Genomic DNA, 18,574 nt, shown 5'->3' with positions numbered 1-18,574 from the left:
GCCTTGGCTACTGGGAAGCTCACTGCACTTAACCCTACCAATGATGTCCCTTCTTGAGTCTTAATAATCGTACAAAGCACAGTTCTCAGCACTTCCCAGACTTATGTAACCCCAGATTCCTTTTCTTCAGGACCATTTCATAGGATTTTTAATTCACGGCCACACCTCAAGAACTCATGGAATGTACTGAGGTTTTCTCAATAAGTCGAGAAGCTGGCATGTCAGAAAGCTTTCATAAGACCCCAATCAGTGCCCCAGGCCCCTTGTGTTAACCGCAGCCCTATCTCCCAGTCCTCTCTGAGGCCTGTGGTGAGGCAGGCAGGACGGCTGCTGGTGCATCTCAGGCCTGGGAACCACCACCCTCACCCAAAAACAAGACACCTGCCTACCTGGGATTCCGGGGGGGCCCATCTCTCCTCGGAGGCCAATGCCAGGCGCACCTGGGTCACCTTTGGCTCCTCGCTCACCTGTGAGAAAAACACACACCTTTGTTGGCGGAGACCCATGATGAGGGGTGAGGTGGGACCCCACTGTGCAGAGGTGTGGAGTCCATACTGCTGAGCTCCAAATCCCCGTTGCTCACACACACACCACACTGGGGCCCTAATTCCCGCTCACACATTCCTTCACATGCATCCACACTCAAGCACACACTCACATGCTGAAACACACACATGTGGGCTCCCAAATAACTTGACACTCCAGTTAGGTGTAGATGCATGCTCAAACACCACATTTACACCTAAACGTTTACTCACGCACATAACTACCTGGTCACATACCCACGTGTGCACGTTCACACACATTCTAGCAAATACATACACCTACGGACTCTCTCAAACACAATGTACACAGCCATGGACTCTCTCCCAGAGACACACGGATGGCCGCAGACACCCATTCCTGCACGTCACACGTCCCCGTCCTCAGAGCTTCTTGCCTGAACCTCTGAGAAGGAACTGGGTGATAAACAAATTCAACATCCTAACAGTATGGGCATATACGTAAGACTACCCTCCTCTCAAGTAGCCTGAAATCTAGTAAGAGATGAAATAGGGCACAAAGAACATGCTTATATGAAACCGAATGGGGTAAATGCCCTCATAGGAATTTAAAACCACAGCAGATATTCCAGGGAGAGAGGGTTCATTTCCCTGGGAGGACATTTGAGATTATATTTGAGTCAACACTGTACTGATTTGATTAAACTCTCTCATCTTTTTTTTCATCATTCACATTTTTTTGCCATGTCGTTTCCAAAATTATCTCTGGTATGCACTGTTTATGAACCAAAAGAGGTGGGACTTGGACACAAATGTAAGAAAATGCATTTTAGAAGGAGAAACATTACAGGGCATGAATGAATGAATGAAGAACAAGGAAAGAAATGGGCCATGGAAAGAGGAAGATGGTAGGGATATCCATTTCCCTAATGCCGAGTCACCGAATGGTGGCTGAAATCACACCACACTCAATCCCTTCCCCACCCCATGCTTATTCCTCGCCAGAGGGAAGGTGTGCATTGTCAGGATGACGAGTCTGCTTTCAGGCCCTTCCTCTGGCTCCCACATCTGCCTGCCTGGAGGGAGACACAGTGGTTCTCACTGGCCTGCCGCTGGCTAAGTTACCAGGGACAGGCGCTGCCCTTGAAGGAGAGACCAGCTGCTGTCTCACTTTCCACGCCTGCTACCTACACCCAGCGAAGAGGTAGCAGCCATTTCAGCTGCAGCTCCGAGCGGCTTCATTCAATTATCAAGCTCGTATTTAGTGCCCATCTGCCGGGAGATTAAATGGCTTAATCCTCGGTTCTAAAGTCAGAAGGGGAAAGAGAGCATTTTGTATGATTCCCTGAAATCGAGTGGTGGAGGAGGAGACAGAACAAGGCAGCAGAAGCATTCAACCCTCCTGGCAGAAGCATCATTTTCCAAAAATGTCAAGTACGCAAACCTCTTATACATATGAAAAAATTACAAGACGCCAAAATTCAGGGTGTTATCAAGCTGCCAGGGACGAGAATGGAATAAACTATGCCTAACGTATGTAGGGGTACCTCAGGGCGCCCCTCTCAGCCCACATGCTCACTAGGAAGCACATCTTCTCCGTCCTCACTCACCTTTGCGACCCACTGGTCCAGAGGGCCCTTCCAGACCGCCCTGCCCGGGCCGTCCTGGCTCCCCCATGGGGCCTGCCTGGCCTGGAAGCCCATCTTTTCCGGGGGGGCCCGGGGGCCCGGGTCTGCCTTGAGATGCCTTCATTTGTGCCGGGGGCATCTGCGCCAGGAGGTAGGCAAGTCTGGCTACAGAGTCAGAAGAACAGAGACATATCATGAAGGTGGGATGATGGGCAGAGGACAGGATGGCGACTCACTGCAAATGTGAGCACCAAGGACACAGTAACAAGTGCAAACAACAGCCACCAATAACCACAGCGACAGCACAGCACGGAGCATGTCTGCGCCCTGGCACATGCACCTGCTGACGGGTGGCCCACAGCGGCCGATGCGGTTCTGGGTGACTGTCACTGCCTCTGGAGCCAGGCGGCCTGGGCTGGGGTCCCAGGGCAGCCACTGCCAGCTGCGTGGCCTGGGACAAGCCACGCGACCTCTCTTAGCCCTCATTTCCTTTTCTGTAAAATGGAGGCAATGAAGTAACACGTAGCCCAGTGGGTTAGGATGAGGACGGCGTAAATAAGCAATGCATTAAAACTGTGCCGGTCACACGGAAAGCACCATGTACACACCGGCTGCTACAATCGTGACACAAATGACAACAGCACTAGTAATATCAGCAGCAGTGGAGCAGAAATGGTTGTTGTAATTGTCAGTTGGGAAACTGAGGCAGGGGGCAGGGTTTAAGTGGCTCACACAAAACTATCCAATCACATATGTGTGCGTCAAATCCCTCCTCCACGAAGGGTGGGCTGGAGAGGACGGTCATTAACAACCCTTAGATGTCTAAACTGTTAAGATTACAGAATTGATGGAAAAACCCTGACGTCCAACTGCTGGCCACCATGTCCTTCTATCGCACTGGGAACATAGCACCCATGTGAGGTCACCAAAGGTCATCTGTTTGCCAGTCAGAGAGTCGGGCCAAGCCCTCCGTCCTGCAGATGGTGTGACTGAGCCCGGAGAAGCCAGGGGGCCACCCGAGCCCCAGGCATTGTGGTGGTAAAACCAAGGCAGAGCAGAGTCTCCAGACCCTGTGGATGAGGCAGCACCTTCCTCCCCAGGGGGTGGGCGGGGTCCAGCTGAGACCTGAGCAAATCGCCTCCCCTTCTCTGAGCCTTGATTTTCTCATCTTTAAAGGGGAGTTGATGCTTCATCCGCTAAAGATTATTTGAAAGAAATAACTCAGCCCAGCTGACGCTCCACCTAAACTAGTTCAAAACAGATCTTAGCTCTGCTCCTGGGGTGGCAATGTCCCAAGAGCAGAGGCCATTTGGGTCAGGATAAATCTAACACCCAGAAGCCAGAACGTGGAGATCCCGACACAGGAGACCTCAGGACAGGCCCCGCCAGCGCCATCCGCCAGTCTAGCCTTGGGCGTCCTTCCTTCCGTCACCTGCCTGCCCTACACCAGATCCTTGCCTTCTCCTTCAGGCAATGGTCTGCGGCTTTCCTGTGGAAGGAGGGGGGGCAGGGACAAGGGTCATCATGTTTGATGTGTGTCCGCAAACCCAACTCAGAGTGTGGCATGTGCTGGGTGCAAACTAACTGCCTGAGACACGAGCACGTGACTAAATGTGCCTTCCCCTGCTGTCTATCTGTGCCTGGTAACAGTCACGGACTCCTCATCTTCCTGGCCACGGGCTTGTCCTAACCGTTTCCATAGGAGGGAAGCGGGAATGTGGCAGTTAAGGCGCCGATTCTGCAGCTAGCGCACCTGTATGTAGACCCTGCTCATTTTCCTGAGCTCTTCAGCCTCGGGTCACTTACTGAGCACCTCTGCTCCTAACAGTCTTACGTGCTTCATGAGCTCGCTGGCAGGTTCCCAGAGTTAGTTAATGTGGGCGAGCGCTTAGAAGCCCATCTGACGTGTGGCAAGGTCTACAGGCTGCCATGATTGCCTCCCTACTTTTCTCCCTTCCTGAGCATCTGCTATGTCCCTGGCTCACGAAAGACTAGGAGTTGACGATACTTCCAGTGCACGAGGATTGAAAGGACTCTGGCTCCTTGACAGCGCTGTGTGTCCCCGCCCGCCTCGGGGTTTGCCGTTCCAGAGGCCTGGGGTCTCACCCCTCCTTTTACCTCACACGGCCCCTCCTCCAGGAAGCCACCGCTGAGCTAGCTTAGGTACTTTCACTGGTCATCTTTCAATGGCCTCTGTGCCAAGTTAAGCCCCAGAACTTCTCTTATTGCACTGAAATCATCTTGAGTGTGTCCTAACGCATCTCCTCCGAGGGGCTGGGAGTTCCGCGAGGACCATCGCAGGCCTGCCAAAGTCACTTGTTGATTACATAAGTGACTGAATGCACAGAACCATGAACGGCCGCAGCAGAGCTGGGTCTGTAGATGGTGAGCGCCCCGTAAGAGAGGTAATTCAGGCCTCACTCAAGGGGAGCTGTGGAGAGGGCTGTGGCAGGGAAGGCTGGCTGGAGCCTGCAAGGGGTTCCTGGACCCAGATTTCTACGAGCCGCTCTTAGGGGCCTCTGCAAACCGGCTGCAAAAGCACTGCGGGTGAATGAAGGACTCCTTTCCGGGGCTCCTAAGAGCATCTGGGTCCTTATCTGCCTGGTGGTGGGAGAGAGAGGCCAGCGACTCACTTTCCAGCTGTTTCCCAAGTTCTTCCTGGATGAGCCGCCTCAGGGTGTCCAGAGAGGGAGGTTCCCCCTAGGAGGGAGGGAAGGTGGCATTAGTGATCTTCCCAGGACCTCCTGCCACTGCCACCGGATGGATCAGGAAACGGGGGCATGGCAACGCACATCACAGTTTCCTGGTCCAGTCCTTTCTACACCCGGAACACCCTCCCTCTTTACTTGTCGTGCAGGAAGCGTGTCCCCTTTGGATGCCACCTGGACTCCGGGCTGAGGCCCCTGCTGCCCGCCTCTCTACACCCCTCCCGCCCCTTCACTGGCTCTCCTTCCCCAGCGCTGGTCCTGGGAGGTCTGGCCTCCGATAGCTCTCTCCCTGCCCGAGGCCTGCTACCTCCAGGCCCAGCTCACAGACCACCTCCTACATCGAATCACGTTTGATTTTTCTCAGACTGGCCACTTGGCCGCTCTGGCTCCCCGGGTCTGTGTTGCCTGCCCTGGACATCTTGTCTGACACCTACACAGGTGTGTGATACAGTCCTGGAGCCCGGCTCCCAGAAGCTGTCTGTGGGCCAGAGAAGCAGAGTGCCACCTGCAGGCTCCAGGTGACCTGGGATTCTCAGAAGAATCTGCCAGAGCCGTCCTCACACACTGCGTTCCCCCCTGTCCGCCGACTCCTGCAGGGCAGCGTCCACCCCGCAAGGGTGCGGGTCTTACTGGGCTCCTCTCTGGAGCCCCAGCACCTGGCATGGGGTTCGGCGTGAGATGGATTCCATCTCCTTATTCTCTTTTTCTTTTCTGGTCAATAATCTTTTATGAGTCTCAACATGTCCTTTGCCACCCGAAGAAGCAGGTCTAGGAGAATTTGGCCGGGACCCAGGGGGGCTCTGCGCCAGCCCCCCACACCTGGCTGAGAGAGAGGTTCTGGCTGCCCAGCCTTTCAGGGTGGCTGAAACTCAGGCTGGCACCGCCACCAGGCAGTGACAGAACTGCAGTGTCAGAGCTGATGGGACACTGGAGATCACCTAAGCCTGTGCTCGGAGGACTGTGAGGGTCCCCAGTGGACCACGTGGGCTGCTGAGAGGGGAAGGGGAGGTCACGTGGACGGGAAAACCAGCCCCCACCGACACTCCCACTGGGGCAGCTCTGTCTTTCTCTCTCGACAGTCAGCGTGTACTTTTGTAAGAAGCGTGTGTAAAGTAAGAGTCCTGCCACTAGAATAAAATATGTTCAAAGGGAAAAGAAATGGCTCTAAACAAGCCTTTCCTTTTAGGCTTGGGAGAAGTGAGACCCAGAGGGCAGAGCGAGTCCCCCCGGAAGGCAGAGAGACGGGAGGCACAGCCAGGCACAGAATGGAAGGCGAGCCGCCCGAGGACGCTCCGACCACGGAGCTGGCCCAGCTCCGCAGTCACCTTCAGCACCGGGTCGTGGGGCTCAGTACAGGTGAATGTCCAGGCTCCGCACACTGAGGCAGAGGGCAGAGCAGGAGAGGGACCCTGCTCGGCAAGCTTCAGCGATGCGCGTTATGTCACTTATCATCACCACGAGCCTGTCAGGGGAGGCTCTCCTTATCCCGTTAGCAGACCTGGAAGGGCAGGCTCAGAGACGGGGAGCAACCTGCCCCAGGTCACACAGGTTACTGGGCTCTGTAACCCGGTCGCTCTAAAGGCCACCTCCCTCCCTGGCTTCCTTAGGCCCCAAGGAGCCCCAAGTTGGAGGCAACACCAGTGTCCTTACCCTCGGTCCTGGAAATCCTGGCTGGCCCGGAGGCCCCGCGGGCCCGGCCGGCCCACTCTCTCCAGGTGGGCCTTGGGGTCCCGTCAGGCCTGTGTGGCCTTTGTGGCCTGGGATTCCAGGGTCCCCAGGTTGGCCATTCCCACCAGGAGCTCCTTTGTCACCTTTGATCCCGGGATCTCCCTAGAGGAGGAAAAAAGCGTGTCAGCAAATAAATGGCTGGAAGGTGCGCCCAGCAGACAGGACTGGCCAGGTGCAGGGGATCCCCAGTCCTCTGCTTCCCGGAGCTCTGGTGGGGAGACCTCAGTCCTGGCCCAGGTGAGAACACGGGGCTGGACAGACAAAGCCACCGGCCCGCAGTCACACAGGCAGTGTGCAGGGGCCGAGCTGAGCACGCCGGCTTCCAGACCCCCACCCAGTACTTCCCCCGGCAGTGCGGCTCCAACTGCCCACCGAGAGACTGGCCGCAAGATGACCGCCGAGCTGCGGCCACTTCTGGGCCCGTCTGTTCTCCGTCAGCTGGACGGACAGCGGTGCTCTAAGACAGAGGGGTCTCGCTCACAGGTAATCTCCTGATCCCTCTGTCAACTCTAGCGCGATCACAGAGAATGACACTGCCCGGGACCCTTTGCTCCTCATCGTGGACCCAGAGTTTGAAGTCCTGGATCAGTGACCTGGGAACCACGGCAACCAGGGAACGGTCCAGCACTCTGCCCGGTGGCTGAGCACACACAGCCTAAAGTGCAACAGGGCCCCACTGCTGGGAGACAGCAGAAGAGGGAGAAGTGGGGAAAAGCAGAGAAACAATGGTAACTAGAAACGGGCCTGGCGATGGACAGGCCACAGAGCCACGGAACAGGGATGCTGTCCGCTGAGGCATCGCCCACACGTGTCGTGAGATGAGGAACAAAGGAACAAAACAGTGGATGGCGTCTTGCTGTGTTCCGGGGCAGGGGGCGGGGGAGGGTAAATAAAAGGCACCTGCATGTTTACGCCACAGACCCACGTGGCTCTGTGGGCAGAGACTCTGGAAAGACACAAGTGTCCATGAGGGTCCCTGGGAGGGGGACAGGGAATGAAGGCCTGGGTGGGAGACCTATTTTTCATTGCATTCACTTTTCTGCCATGTGCATTGTGGAACCGTGTGTCTTATTTTTTCAACAATAAGAAAAAGAGCAGTGAATTTAAACATGAACTTAGCCAGGTCTGAGGAGGGCACTTAAATTTCTCAGGTGTGACGCTGTCATCGGTCGGTGACCTCACTACGCTCAGGGGTCCCAGAGCCCTGGTGTCCATGCAGCTGAATGTCACAGCCCTCTCACCTCGTGGCACAGCATCTCCTAGTCATTAAATGTCTCAACGCCACTTTGCGGGCAGAGGACTGTCCCGTTTCAAATGTTCCCAGGAGGGCTGGGAGGGGAGGCTGGCGTTTCCCTGGCAACGGTCCACGAAACCACTTAATGGGGAGGGCGATTCTCCATTTATTGAGTAAGTATTAGGAATATTCATATCTGGTCTGAAGTCCCTGATTCACAAGCAGAACTCAAGCCATGCCCGCAGCAAAAGCTCCCAGGGGTCCCTGTGTGACCCTGGGTGGGGGCCTCTGCACCTTCTCAGCCACAGCCCCTTTCCCTGGCTGCACCCTTGGGAACCAGCACCACAGGTCAGAGGATGCAAGCCCCTGAGCAGGAAGAGGGAGAGCAGAGGGCGTGACAACCCCTCGCTGTCTGCTCCCCTTTCCTGCCTCCCCCGGGCTCTTCACCCATCCGACATGCAAGGGAAGCCGAGATGCATCCTCTGCTGTGGGTGATGTCCCTGTGGTACAACAGTGTGACAGTGCGATGTGACCAACTGGAGGTCTGCGGGCACACGAGATGTGTAATTCCTCTAAAGGAAGGGACAGCAGTCACGAGTGCGACAATGTCCCCCTTCCCTGGCTAGGGTTGCTGGGGGAAAAAAAAAATTTCCCCCTGTTGTTTTTTTGGAGGAATCCAGTGTAAAGAAAAGCTTTCTGAGCAGAGCACCAAGGTGATTCGTTATGGAAAAATCTGTTCCCCTGTCACCTCCAGTGACAAATCTGGCTCCTGGCTCCTGGCACTTGGACACGAGCTCAGCACACGGCATCCAAACACGGAGAAGGGGAATCTGTCACAGTCTCAGGTCACTTGCCTTTGAATTTGTAATTGTGAAGATTTTACCTCTTAAAATAACAACCAAAAACAGAAAAGACCAAACCAACAACACTGACAAAAAACGTCAGGCCCCCCCGCGAGGCGCATGGTTTCCCAGAGAACGGTAAAGCCAGCGCACAAGCCAGCTGTCCAGGGTCGCCAGCTCTTCACTGACCCTCTTGCACAGGGTCCCCCTCACACCCACAGGACCACGCGCCACACTCACCTGCTCGCCTTTGGGTCCTGGTTCTCCGGGCTTCCCAGGTACACCCTGCAATGGAACCCAAGGCAGGCGAGTCATTTCCCCGTGGCCAGCCGCCTGCATGGCGCTTTGCCTTGCTCAGTTCTCCTACATGAACGATTCTGTGCGCTCAGCACCAGGATCTCGAGAACTCAGTCATCCGACGGCGAGTCTATTTGTGCAGATACCGCAGGCCGGGCTCACTGCCTCCTCCCTCCTCTCCTCGTGCCAGGCCCACCCTGGACGGATGGCAGCAGCCCAGGTTCGCCCCTTTTGGGCCCTCCTCCACCCTTTCCAGGATAAAATCCCACTCCCTCAGCACGCCCAGGAGACCCCCCATAGCTCCGACTGTCCTCACTGCGCTGGCTGATGGGTAGGACCTCAATGCAGGGCGGGCAGTCGTGCTGTGTCCTGCCTGCTGCTGGTCACCCCTCCTTGCCTGTGGCACATTCCTCATCGTCATGGACTGCATGTTTCTGTCCCCCCAAGAAGTCATATGTGATAGTATTAGGAGGTGGGGGTCTTTGGGAGGCAACTGGGTTTACATGAGGTCACGAGGGTGGGGCCCCCGTGATGGATTAGGGAGACAGGGCCTGCAGACTAGGTGGCCGGCTAGTGCAGTTAGGGAGGCAGGGACCCGGGTCTGCCAGCACCTTGATCTTGGACTTCCCGGCCCCCAGAACTATAAGAAATCAATGTCTGTTGTCTCAGCCATGCGGTCTGTGGTAATTTCATAGCAACCCAGCTGACCGAGCCACTGCCACTCTCCCTGGGAGCCAGGAGCTGGAGGCTCAGTGCACACAGGGCAGCAGGAGGCAGGGGCCCTGTTAGAAATGGGCAGTGCGGTCAGAGCCTGCTCAGCGTCTGGCCTTGAGCTGACAGGTGACAGGGAGTCAGAGAGTCAGTGCAGACAGCAGCCATCAGCCGAGGGAGCTACTGGTGTCTCCTCTCCACTGGCCGGCGAGCAGGAAGGAACGGCGATTCATCAGTGAGTGAGCCATGTGCTCTGTGAGCGGGAAGCACGGCTGGGGCAGGGGGCAAATGCTTCCCACACAGGGAGCCACTGAATCCGGCTTCAGGGAAGTCATCTCCCCACCCTACCCCCCACCATCCTCCAGTGAAGAAACTGACCCAAAGGCTCAGAGTGGAAAGGATTTTCACACTCAAGAGGGAGAGTGCAGGCTTTGAAATGGACAAGCCAATTTCCACAGAACTCACACACATAAGCCCTGGGTTGTTGTCGCTACATTCATTCCTTCTTTTATTCATGATTTATCAGGGATCTTTGAACCTGCTCTGTACCAATCTCCTGGGCTCTGGCAGAACAGAGCCGGGTGATAAGACAGAGCATAACGGGTATCTGCTTTGTTTTGGGGTAGCCAAGGAAAGTCGGCAAAGGCAACGTTTGGCACAGACCGATGTTCCCCCAGACTGGCTACAGAATTTGTAGGCCCCTTGCAAATTAAAATGTGGGTCCTTGTTCAGAAAGCAGTAAGGATTTCAAGACAGTGGCAGCAGAGCACTGAAGCAAGGGCCCGAGACTGCATGTGTCACCCCCCATGAAGCTGGCCCTGCGTCTCCCCCAGGAAAAGGTCGCCAAGGGCAGAACAGGTGGGCAATACTTACCTCCTTGCCTGGCACTCCTTTCTCTCCTGGCTCTCCCTATGAGACAGAACAAAACACCAGTGGGCTTTGCAGCAACAGCACATTGCAAGTAACGTGACTGTCTTCAAAACAGACATTTTCACTCAAGTCATGTTGCAGCAAAGACAACAATCGATGGTCCAGCCAACCAAGGACACCCCCAATAGGGTCTGAGGTCAGCCTGTGCAGAGGAGACAAAGGCAAGACCCAGGGTGGGAAGGGGACCACCAGCTCTTGGCTCACTGTCGGGGGGTTGTGAGCCCAGCAGGAAGGCCTCTGGGACAGCCCCTGCTGAGACCGTCTAGTGACGGGTGGGGAACCCGCTCTGACAAGCAGGCTCAGTGTGTGGAATAAGACCCCAGTGAGACACTGGGCTCTGGGGACAGCCTGCCCAGGATCGAATCTTGGCTCCTCCACTCACTGGCTCTATGACCTTTAACAGCCTCTTTAAGCTCTCTGTGCTTTACTTAGTTTCTTCATCTGTAAAATGGGAATAGTACTCGTACCGTGCCAACACCTGACCTGCTATTATCGCGACTAAAGGAGTAATTGTCGCAATGAGTCTAGAAGAGCAGGTACCTGGCTGCTCCGCAACAGCAGACTGGGAGTAAGGGGAAGGAGACGGGGGCTCGGACCTCTAACGGCTGGACAACGGAACGAACAGGCTCCTGTGAACAGCAGTGGACAGAGCCCAGTTCACTTGGGCTGCAGGGTAGAAAAGAGCAAGAGGGCTCACCAGCTCGAGGGGCTGGGATGGGCCAGAGGGAGCCTCAGGGGTCAGAACTAAACTGGGGGTGGGGGCTAGATGGGCCCAGGGGGAGCTTTCTGCTCTTGCATGTTACAGACAACCCTCTTTCAGTGCTCAGCAGCCCAAGGGGTGGACCGAGCACGGAGAATGCGCCAGCAGGCGTGGTGAGAAATGTGTGAACCCCTCAGCAACCCTCTACCCAGAAACCTGGCAAAGACCAACCTACGGCTTCTCTGGACCAAGCTGTCAAGCCAGGGGACCCGGACTCAAGCCAGGGGACCCAGATGCAGTCAGGGGACCCGGACTCAACTCAGGGGACCCAGACGCAGTCAGGGGACCCAGACTCAACTCAGGGGACCCCACTCAAGCGCCAGCTGGAGCACAAACCGGCTGTGTGGCCTGGAATAAAGCGCCTGCATGTGCTGACCCTACAGCCTAAACACCTTCTCTGTACAGCGACGTCTAAGGGTCCTTGGAGCTCCAGGACAGCTACCCCACCACGACCATCACTAAAATCGTTTATATTTATGGAGCGTCTGCAATGGGCTGGACACCACTGCTAACCCCCTGACATCTAACTCAGTCGGTGCTGTGAGTACCCCTATTGGAATACTAAGACGCTAAGGCACAGGGGTTAGGAGCCTTTCCCGGTTCCCACGACTGAGGAGCAGTGGAGCTGAGAAGCCCACACAGGTGCGATCTCTCAGTGTGTGTTTTAGCCAATGCACTTCGTCGTCTCCCAAATCACAGTCTAACTTTGGTCACACACACACAGGATCATTATAACCTGAGTGGATGGGCCTCAGGGCACAGGAGGTGGGAGGGCGTGTACTGAGCGTGAACCTCACGCCCAGAGCCAGGCGTCCTGGCCCCCACTGGGGTTCTCTGCTTACCGGAGGCCCTCGGGGACCCAGGAAGCCAGGGAGTCCTGGGCTGCCGTTTTCCCCTTTGTTTCCCTTCTGGCCCTGTGGAGGGAAAACAGGATTAATTCTTCAAGGTCAAGTGCCAACTCAAGCGGATTCAGAAACCTTGTGACCCCTCTGTACTCTGAAGGCTTGAAACATCAACGAAATAGAAGACAAGTCACCTTCCCTGTAACGGAGGGGAATGGGTGAGGGAGAGACGGGGGTCCGGTGGGTCCTGTGGTGCCGTCATGGGATGGGCGAGCTAGAGGAGAGGTGTCTCCGCCAACAGTGGTCTTTTCATTCAAAGCAACAGAAACCAAACAGGGCAAACGTTTACTACCACCACCCTGATGTGTGTGGCCCCTCCAAGCAGCCCTCCAGCGAGGCATATGTGTCTTCCCAACACGACACCAAGGCTCTTGGTTTGGTAGGATCGCTTTTTGGGAAAAGCCTTTGGGGATCTTTCAGTTTCAAGCTTTCTGGGAAGCCACCATATGTGAGGGAGCTCTCCCGGGGCCAGGTCTACACTGGGAGTGGATCCAGCCTCGTGACCCAAGCTCCATCCCACTCGTTCTGTCTCCCCAGCAGCAACCATGGCTCCTGAGGGAGGCCCTTACATTTGCTGAGGAGTTAGATTCCTATAGCACAGCTGTCCCTGGTCCAACAGGAAAATGGATCTCTCCTGGGGTGACCTGCTTTGCCAGGAATAGTGGATTCCCCAGGATGCGGGGTGTTCAGTGCTAAAACCAGGAAGGTTGCTGGCAAACCAGGATTGGCTGGTCACTCTAATTTGCAGAGTGACAATAGCGAGCTGGCCACATTGGTCTGCCCATTGACAGTACTTGACGCATCAGTCCTGAGAATAGTCTTCTAAACAGGACTGCCAACTGCAGCAAGTAAGACTACAAGCAGGATGGGCTGGGTGGCCCAGTGGACAGGCTTTGACTCATCCAACCCTAGAATCCATCAAAGACCCACCTTCCCCACCAGATCTCCCCATCTGCCAGACCTGATCCCCACGTCCCAAATCATCTATCCAGCGACAAGAACTGAGGATTACTCATTACCCCCTCCTTCTATGGTCTATCCATCACCCCTTGTTGCTCTCCCGTCTGTCACCTCCTCACCCGCAGGAGGATGCCTTCGGTCAAATCTGTCCATCATCCCCATAAGCCTGCTTACCCTGTTGTCTGCGACGAGAAGGGTTGGTCGGCCTGACCCTGTCCTTCCAGCCTCTAAAATCATCAATTACTGTGCAACCTTATTACACTTTTTTTTTTTAATTCTTTAACAGTTCTGTCCCTTTGGATGCCTGGTTGTAGACAACAGACAGCCAAGTGCATACATTTTAAACTTTGAAAGAGGTCCTTCCTGGATCCTCTTGCCTGCAGCCTGTTTTACCATTTGGACCCCGTATTTCCTCACTGATGCCTCCAGGGACGGAGACCAGACATGTGTGATGTGAGCCACGTGCCCCTTTCCAAGCAGGCCCTGACTCCATCACGTAGCAGTGGGAGAGTACTCACTGGGTTTCCCGGAGGGCCCGGGTCTCCTGGGGATCCAGGTGGTCCATTCTTACCCTGGTGGGAGAAACAGAAGTGGTAACTCTGCCAGGACTCTGCCAGGATGTCGCAGAGCAGGGCTGTGCAACAGAGAGAGCACCAGACGTGGAGGACCCGCTTCCACACCGACAGCTGTTCCTTGGGCCAGCGCGGCTCTCAATAAACCACTTCCTTACTCAGAGGAGCTAGTAAAAGGCGCTCGTAATATTTACTTCATAATCCTGAAGTCGAATTCAATGTCTGTGCGCAGGACAACGCCGAGCCCGGGGATCGGTGCCCACGGCACCACCATAAATGCTCACGACCACATCCGTCCCTCCATCCACACATCCTTCAACTCAGATGCTGCCGGAAAGAGCAAACCAACCGTCCGACACAAAGTGCTCAAGCCACGGGCGTGCTCTTGTCACGGAGGAAGCATGTCTGAGCGGCACCTCCTCTGACCCCCCCACTAAGGGCATCATTAGAGCCCCATTTAATAGATGCAGATACTGACGACACCCAGAAAAGACAAGCGGCTGGTGCAGTCACAGCGCTGCTAACGGAGGGTCCATCTACTGCAGGTTCTAGGGCTCACGCTTATAATTCTAATCTGCCCCCATGTGATGGGTATTTTGTGCACATTTATAATTTTGATAAATACACTTAACCAATAAGATCCCCGGGAAACAAACAAATCAGAAAGTTCCTGGCTACCCACTTTGAGGATCAAATTCCTGTGAAGCCCAAAAGTCGCAGCTCGGCTTCGCCAGCCTGAGCTGGTCACTTCCTCTGCTCACCACCTTCCTCCCTGTAGGACTTTCCTCATTGGCGGCCGTGTCTACCTGGCTGTCTTCCCAGCCAAGGGCAGCCCAGAGGAGCTATGAGGCATGTGCCCCGTCTCTCTCTATATGCCCAGCATCTAGCACAGAACAGGTACCCAGGAGGCGCTCTGCTAGATGAATAAACAAAGAACATATAGGAAATCACTCTCCATCGGTCCTTTGGCCAAAAGGTGCTGATGCGTTGTCATCTGTGAAGCACGCGCCTGGATGTGCTGGCTGCCTGGAAACCCATTACAGTGAGAGGAGCTAACACTCCCGGGCACTGCCCACATGCAGGTTTCACACGCATGAACTCGCTTCCCACAACAGATGCAAACACCACCATGCACTGAAATGCTAAGAAACCTGCCTGAAACGGAAGTGGAGGGGCTCTGAACCCAGGCGACACTGACCCCAGGTGACACCGACCCCAACCTTCATTAAGCACATGGCTTGTCAGTTACCGATGATAAAGAAGGCTTCCACCTGCGCCTAAAAGGTGCCCCTGTGCTCACGGGAGAGTCATGTGCCTCATTTCACCAGATCCTGCCAGAAGCATGCAGCGCAGATGTCTCTATCCCATGCCACAGATGAGGAAACCGAGGCACAGAGAGAGCCCGGGACCCGCCTAGGATCACACCAGCCTGTGTGTGACTGCTCCCCCACTCATCCCTTGCAGGGAACGCTGCACGACGGCTCCTCCCTGCACCTCCCCCGCCCACCCCGCCACCCATCTGTGTGCCTCTAAAAATACGCACTGTGGCTCATCCCTGTGATAATTTTATCTCTCCTCCTCCCTGCTCTGGTCCTCTCTGTTTGCAGGAAGGCTAAGGGCCAAGACACAGCAGCACTCGGAGCCAGCATAAGTGGATGTGCACAGAAGGAGGGTGGCTCTGGGTGGCCACCTGTCACCTGTGTGCTGGAGGCCGAGGGGGCTGAGGCCTGGCCACCCCGGGCCTTGGGCCATTCCTCATGTCCCGCATCCACACGCAGCCCCTGAGCCTCTGTGCCACCAGGAATGGTGTCCACAGTCCCCTCCCCCACAGCTGAGCCCCAAGGCCCCCTCCCACCAGCTGATCCTTCTGAGAAGAAAATCTCACACACCGGCCAGGTAGGTGCTGAATTAAGCTGCAGATGCTTGAACCAGACTACCTGAGTCCAAATCCTGGCTCTGCTTCTTACTTGCTGTGTGATCCAATTCCCTGACCTCTGGGTGCCTCCATCTGTCATCTTTGAACGGGGACAGTGATGGCACCTGCCTCACAGGGTCTGGGGAGAACTCACTGAGTGAGTTACAGACACGCTCCTGCAGGCCCGGCACCAGACTTTGGCCAAACCCACAGACACTCAGCGTCTCCTTCAAGGCCGTGAAGCTGCTGAGGTCAGCAGGAACCTTCTCTTCAGTCAGGAGAGCCTGTCAATCTCAGCTGAGTGACAGTGAGGCTGCCGGAGAAGTACCCTGGAACCGGCTCTCGTGTGTTCAGAAAAAGGGTGTGTTCAGAAAAAGGAGTAAGTACGTGTGAACTTCGGCAACTCAGTGTTGGTTCAAATTCTTTGTGATGCACCTCAGAATTGATGGGGGGAGCCAGAAAACCGCAGTCTGCCTGTGGGGGCCTCGGGCCTCGCCCCTGCCTCCCGCACGTGGTGCGTGACGCCCTCCACAGCCTCACCTGGGGGCCTGCCGCCGGCACCCTCCACCTGGCACCCGTCCTGGGGCACACTGTTCCCAAGTGCCTTTCCTTGCGTCCTCCGTGCCCTCGAAGCCATGAGCATCTGGCAGGGGCTTCCTGAGTGCCCCTTGGGCCCCTCGGAAGGGAGCAGAGCAAAGGCCCCTCCCTCCAGGAACGGAGGCTGGTCGGGGCCTCAGGCTGACCACCACCTGGCACCTTCTATGTGCTGGCCACTGTCCTGTCATTTCGCCGGACGTACAGGATTCCTTCCACCTCCCCCACTTTACAGATGAGGAAACTGAGGGCCAGGGGAGCTGAAGAAACACGCAGTGCACATGGATGAGGAAGCCCGATGCCGGCCAGCAGGGGCCCCTGTCGGGGGCCGCTCCAGGCCTGGGGGTCTCCTGAGCAGTGTTTCCCCACCTTTTTGTCATTACACTGCCTCTCTAGTCACCTAGTCAGACATATTTCTTTCTAATTGCCCCATATGAAAATTTAGCATCACAGCTAAACTATACGTGTGTTTCTGCAGTATCTGATATATGAAGAGTAGGAGTTTGGGAACCCCAAGAACCAGTGTTTGCCCCAACAGCACCCACATGGGGAACGCATGCCCCAGAGGGCCTGGGCCACGCCACATGGCTCCTTCTAAATTTCTAGATTGTGGGCCGGTGGTTCCAGAAGCAGCCTGGGGTGTGTGTGGTGGGGCATTGAGGGGCTTAGGGCAGTGACTATTTTCCATCTGCTAGGACATCACTGTCATTCTCAATACCACAGACACTGCACGAGGATGAACCAACCAGACATCACCATGGCAACAGGCCCTACAGAAACACGGAGCAAAACTTACCGGTGGACCCCTCTCTCCTCGGGGACCCTGTGGCCCGGTGGGTCCAGTGTCACCCTGGAACAGAGACAGCCATGTTATCACAGAGCCACTGAAGACGATGGAGGCACCATTAAATGTGGACCAAAGTTCGCCAAGTTACCCAAGACTAACAAACTAAGTTACCCAAGACCAAAGGCACCGTGGACGCACAGGGCAGGCAGGCACAGGCGCTCTTGGAACCCAGGACCCCGTGCCCACGCTCCTGACAGAGCACCCACTTCCAGGATGCTGTGTCCACACGGCAGATTGCTCTGCAGGTTGTCACGTGCGATGGCCGTGCCCTGTGGTAGATGGAGCTGGCACACCCAGGCTCCAGGCCCCAGGCTCCCACCTCCCACCTCTGACTGTCTGTGTGACCACAGGGACGTGACTTGACCTCTCCGGTCAGTTTTTCAGTCTGTACGACTGGACTAAAAGACAACTTGCCCTGCCCTGGTCCAAGACCAAAACTCAGTGGGAGCAAGTGAGCAGTGTGAAGGGCCACACAGCATGTGGCAGTGGTGGCCGTGATGGGCTCTGAGAGTGCAGAGCAATGGGGATGGAGAGACAGCCTGGACAGACGCCGCCGTGCTGCTGGAGTCCATCCAAGCCTGGACCCACTGGGGCATCACTGATGTCAACAGACAGGTGACGCTCGATTCTGCAAAGCCCCTGATCGACTCTGCGGCACAGGCACCGACCCATCAGGCACGAAGTCCAGATCCAGGGGCCTCCTCGGGCTGCCCAGGGGGCCTGGGGACCACCGTGCGGGCAGGTGACACGTCACTGACCCACTGAATTCTCCTGAGTGCTCTACAGCGGTACTGACCTCCCTGCTAGTTTCTGGGTGTCCCCTGGTCCTGCAGTGCAGCCCCTTCCACTGTCTTTGCACCCCCTCTCCCCACAGACCCAGCCAGGCCCCCAGGATGCCCACACTTACATCTTTTCCTGGTGACCCTTCCCGGCCAGGCGGTCCCATGGCACCAGACTCTCCCTAGAGGGGGAAAGCAGAAGCAAAATGCCTGCTGTGAAGAAGACAGAGCAGGCTGCCAGCTGCCTCCACCACAGTGTGTCTGAGCAGCAGGGAGGAGAAAGCAGCCCACAGAGTCCCGGCCCCGAGCTGGGGTCCGCAGGGCACCCCCAGGCCAGCTTCCAGCCCTGGGCCGTGTGTGTCCCTTGGAGACGCAGGAAACACCAGCTGAAGGCTCAGGCAAACCCGCTTGGAATTCTGCCTCCTGACCTGCTGACCCATGTGATACTTCCACACGTCAGCTTTCTCAGGAGTGTACAGAGAACGGCAGGGGCGTACCCATCAGACCCCTGAGGTTCCTTCCATTTGGGGCTTTCGGAAGAGAGTGAAGAAGCTAATGGATAAGAAAAGAGTCATCTAGGATAGCCCGATGCCTTCCACACATTTGCTCTGGGACCTTGAGGAAAGCACCCATGTCCACTAGGCCTCCGTCACACAGCTTACAC

The 18,574-nt window shown here is 55.9% G+C and overlaps 1 protein-coding gene across 2 annotated transcripts in view; it reads right to left on the bottom strand.

Annotated features, from left to right (window-relative positions):
- The window catches only part of COL22A1 (collagen type XXII alpha 1 chain), a 200,560-nt gene that overhangs the window by 1,639 nt on the left and 180,347 nt on the right, over window positions 1-18,574 (bottom strand). Inside the window, exons 54-63 of one of the 2 annotated variants that reach the window (XM_074316437.1) lie at window positions 18,039-18,092; window positions 17,081-17,134; window positions 13,722-13,775; window positions 12,184-12,255; window positions 10,525-10,560; window positions 8,884-8,928; window positions 6,490-6,669; window positions 4,765-4,831; window positions 2,114-2,296; window positions 390-467 (exon numbers count right to left, since the gene is read on the bottom strand). In XM_074316437.1, coding sequence (XP_074172538.1) covers window positions 390-467; window positions 2,114-2,296; window positions 4,765-4,831; window positions 6,490-6,669; window positions 8,884-8,928; window positions 10,525-10,560; window positions 12,184-12,255; window positions 13,722-13,775; window positions 17,081-17,134; window positions 18,039-18,092 — 823 coding nt within the window. Of the gene's footprint in view, window positions 1-389; window positions 468-2,113; window positions 2,297-4,764; window positions 4,832-6,489; window positions 6,670-8,883; window positions 8,929-10,524; window positions 10,561-12,183; window positions 12,256-13,721; window positions 13,776-17,080; window positions 17,135-18,038; window positions 18,093-18,574 lie in introns of those variants that run through there. The other variant, XM_074316438.1, reaches the window with a different exon arrangement.

This window comes from Rhinolophus sinicus, linkage group LG12 (assembly GCF_036562045.2).
Source record: "Rhinolophus sinicus isolate RSC01 linkage group LG12, ASM3656204v1, whole genome shotgun sequence".
NCBI lineage: Eukaryota > Metazoa > Chordata > Mammalia > Chiroptera > Rhinolophidae > Rhinolophus > Rhinolophus sinicus.
Note: the sequence above shows the minus strand (reverse complement) of the source record. Positions and strands in the feature narration are given on the sequence as shown.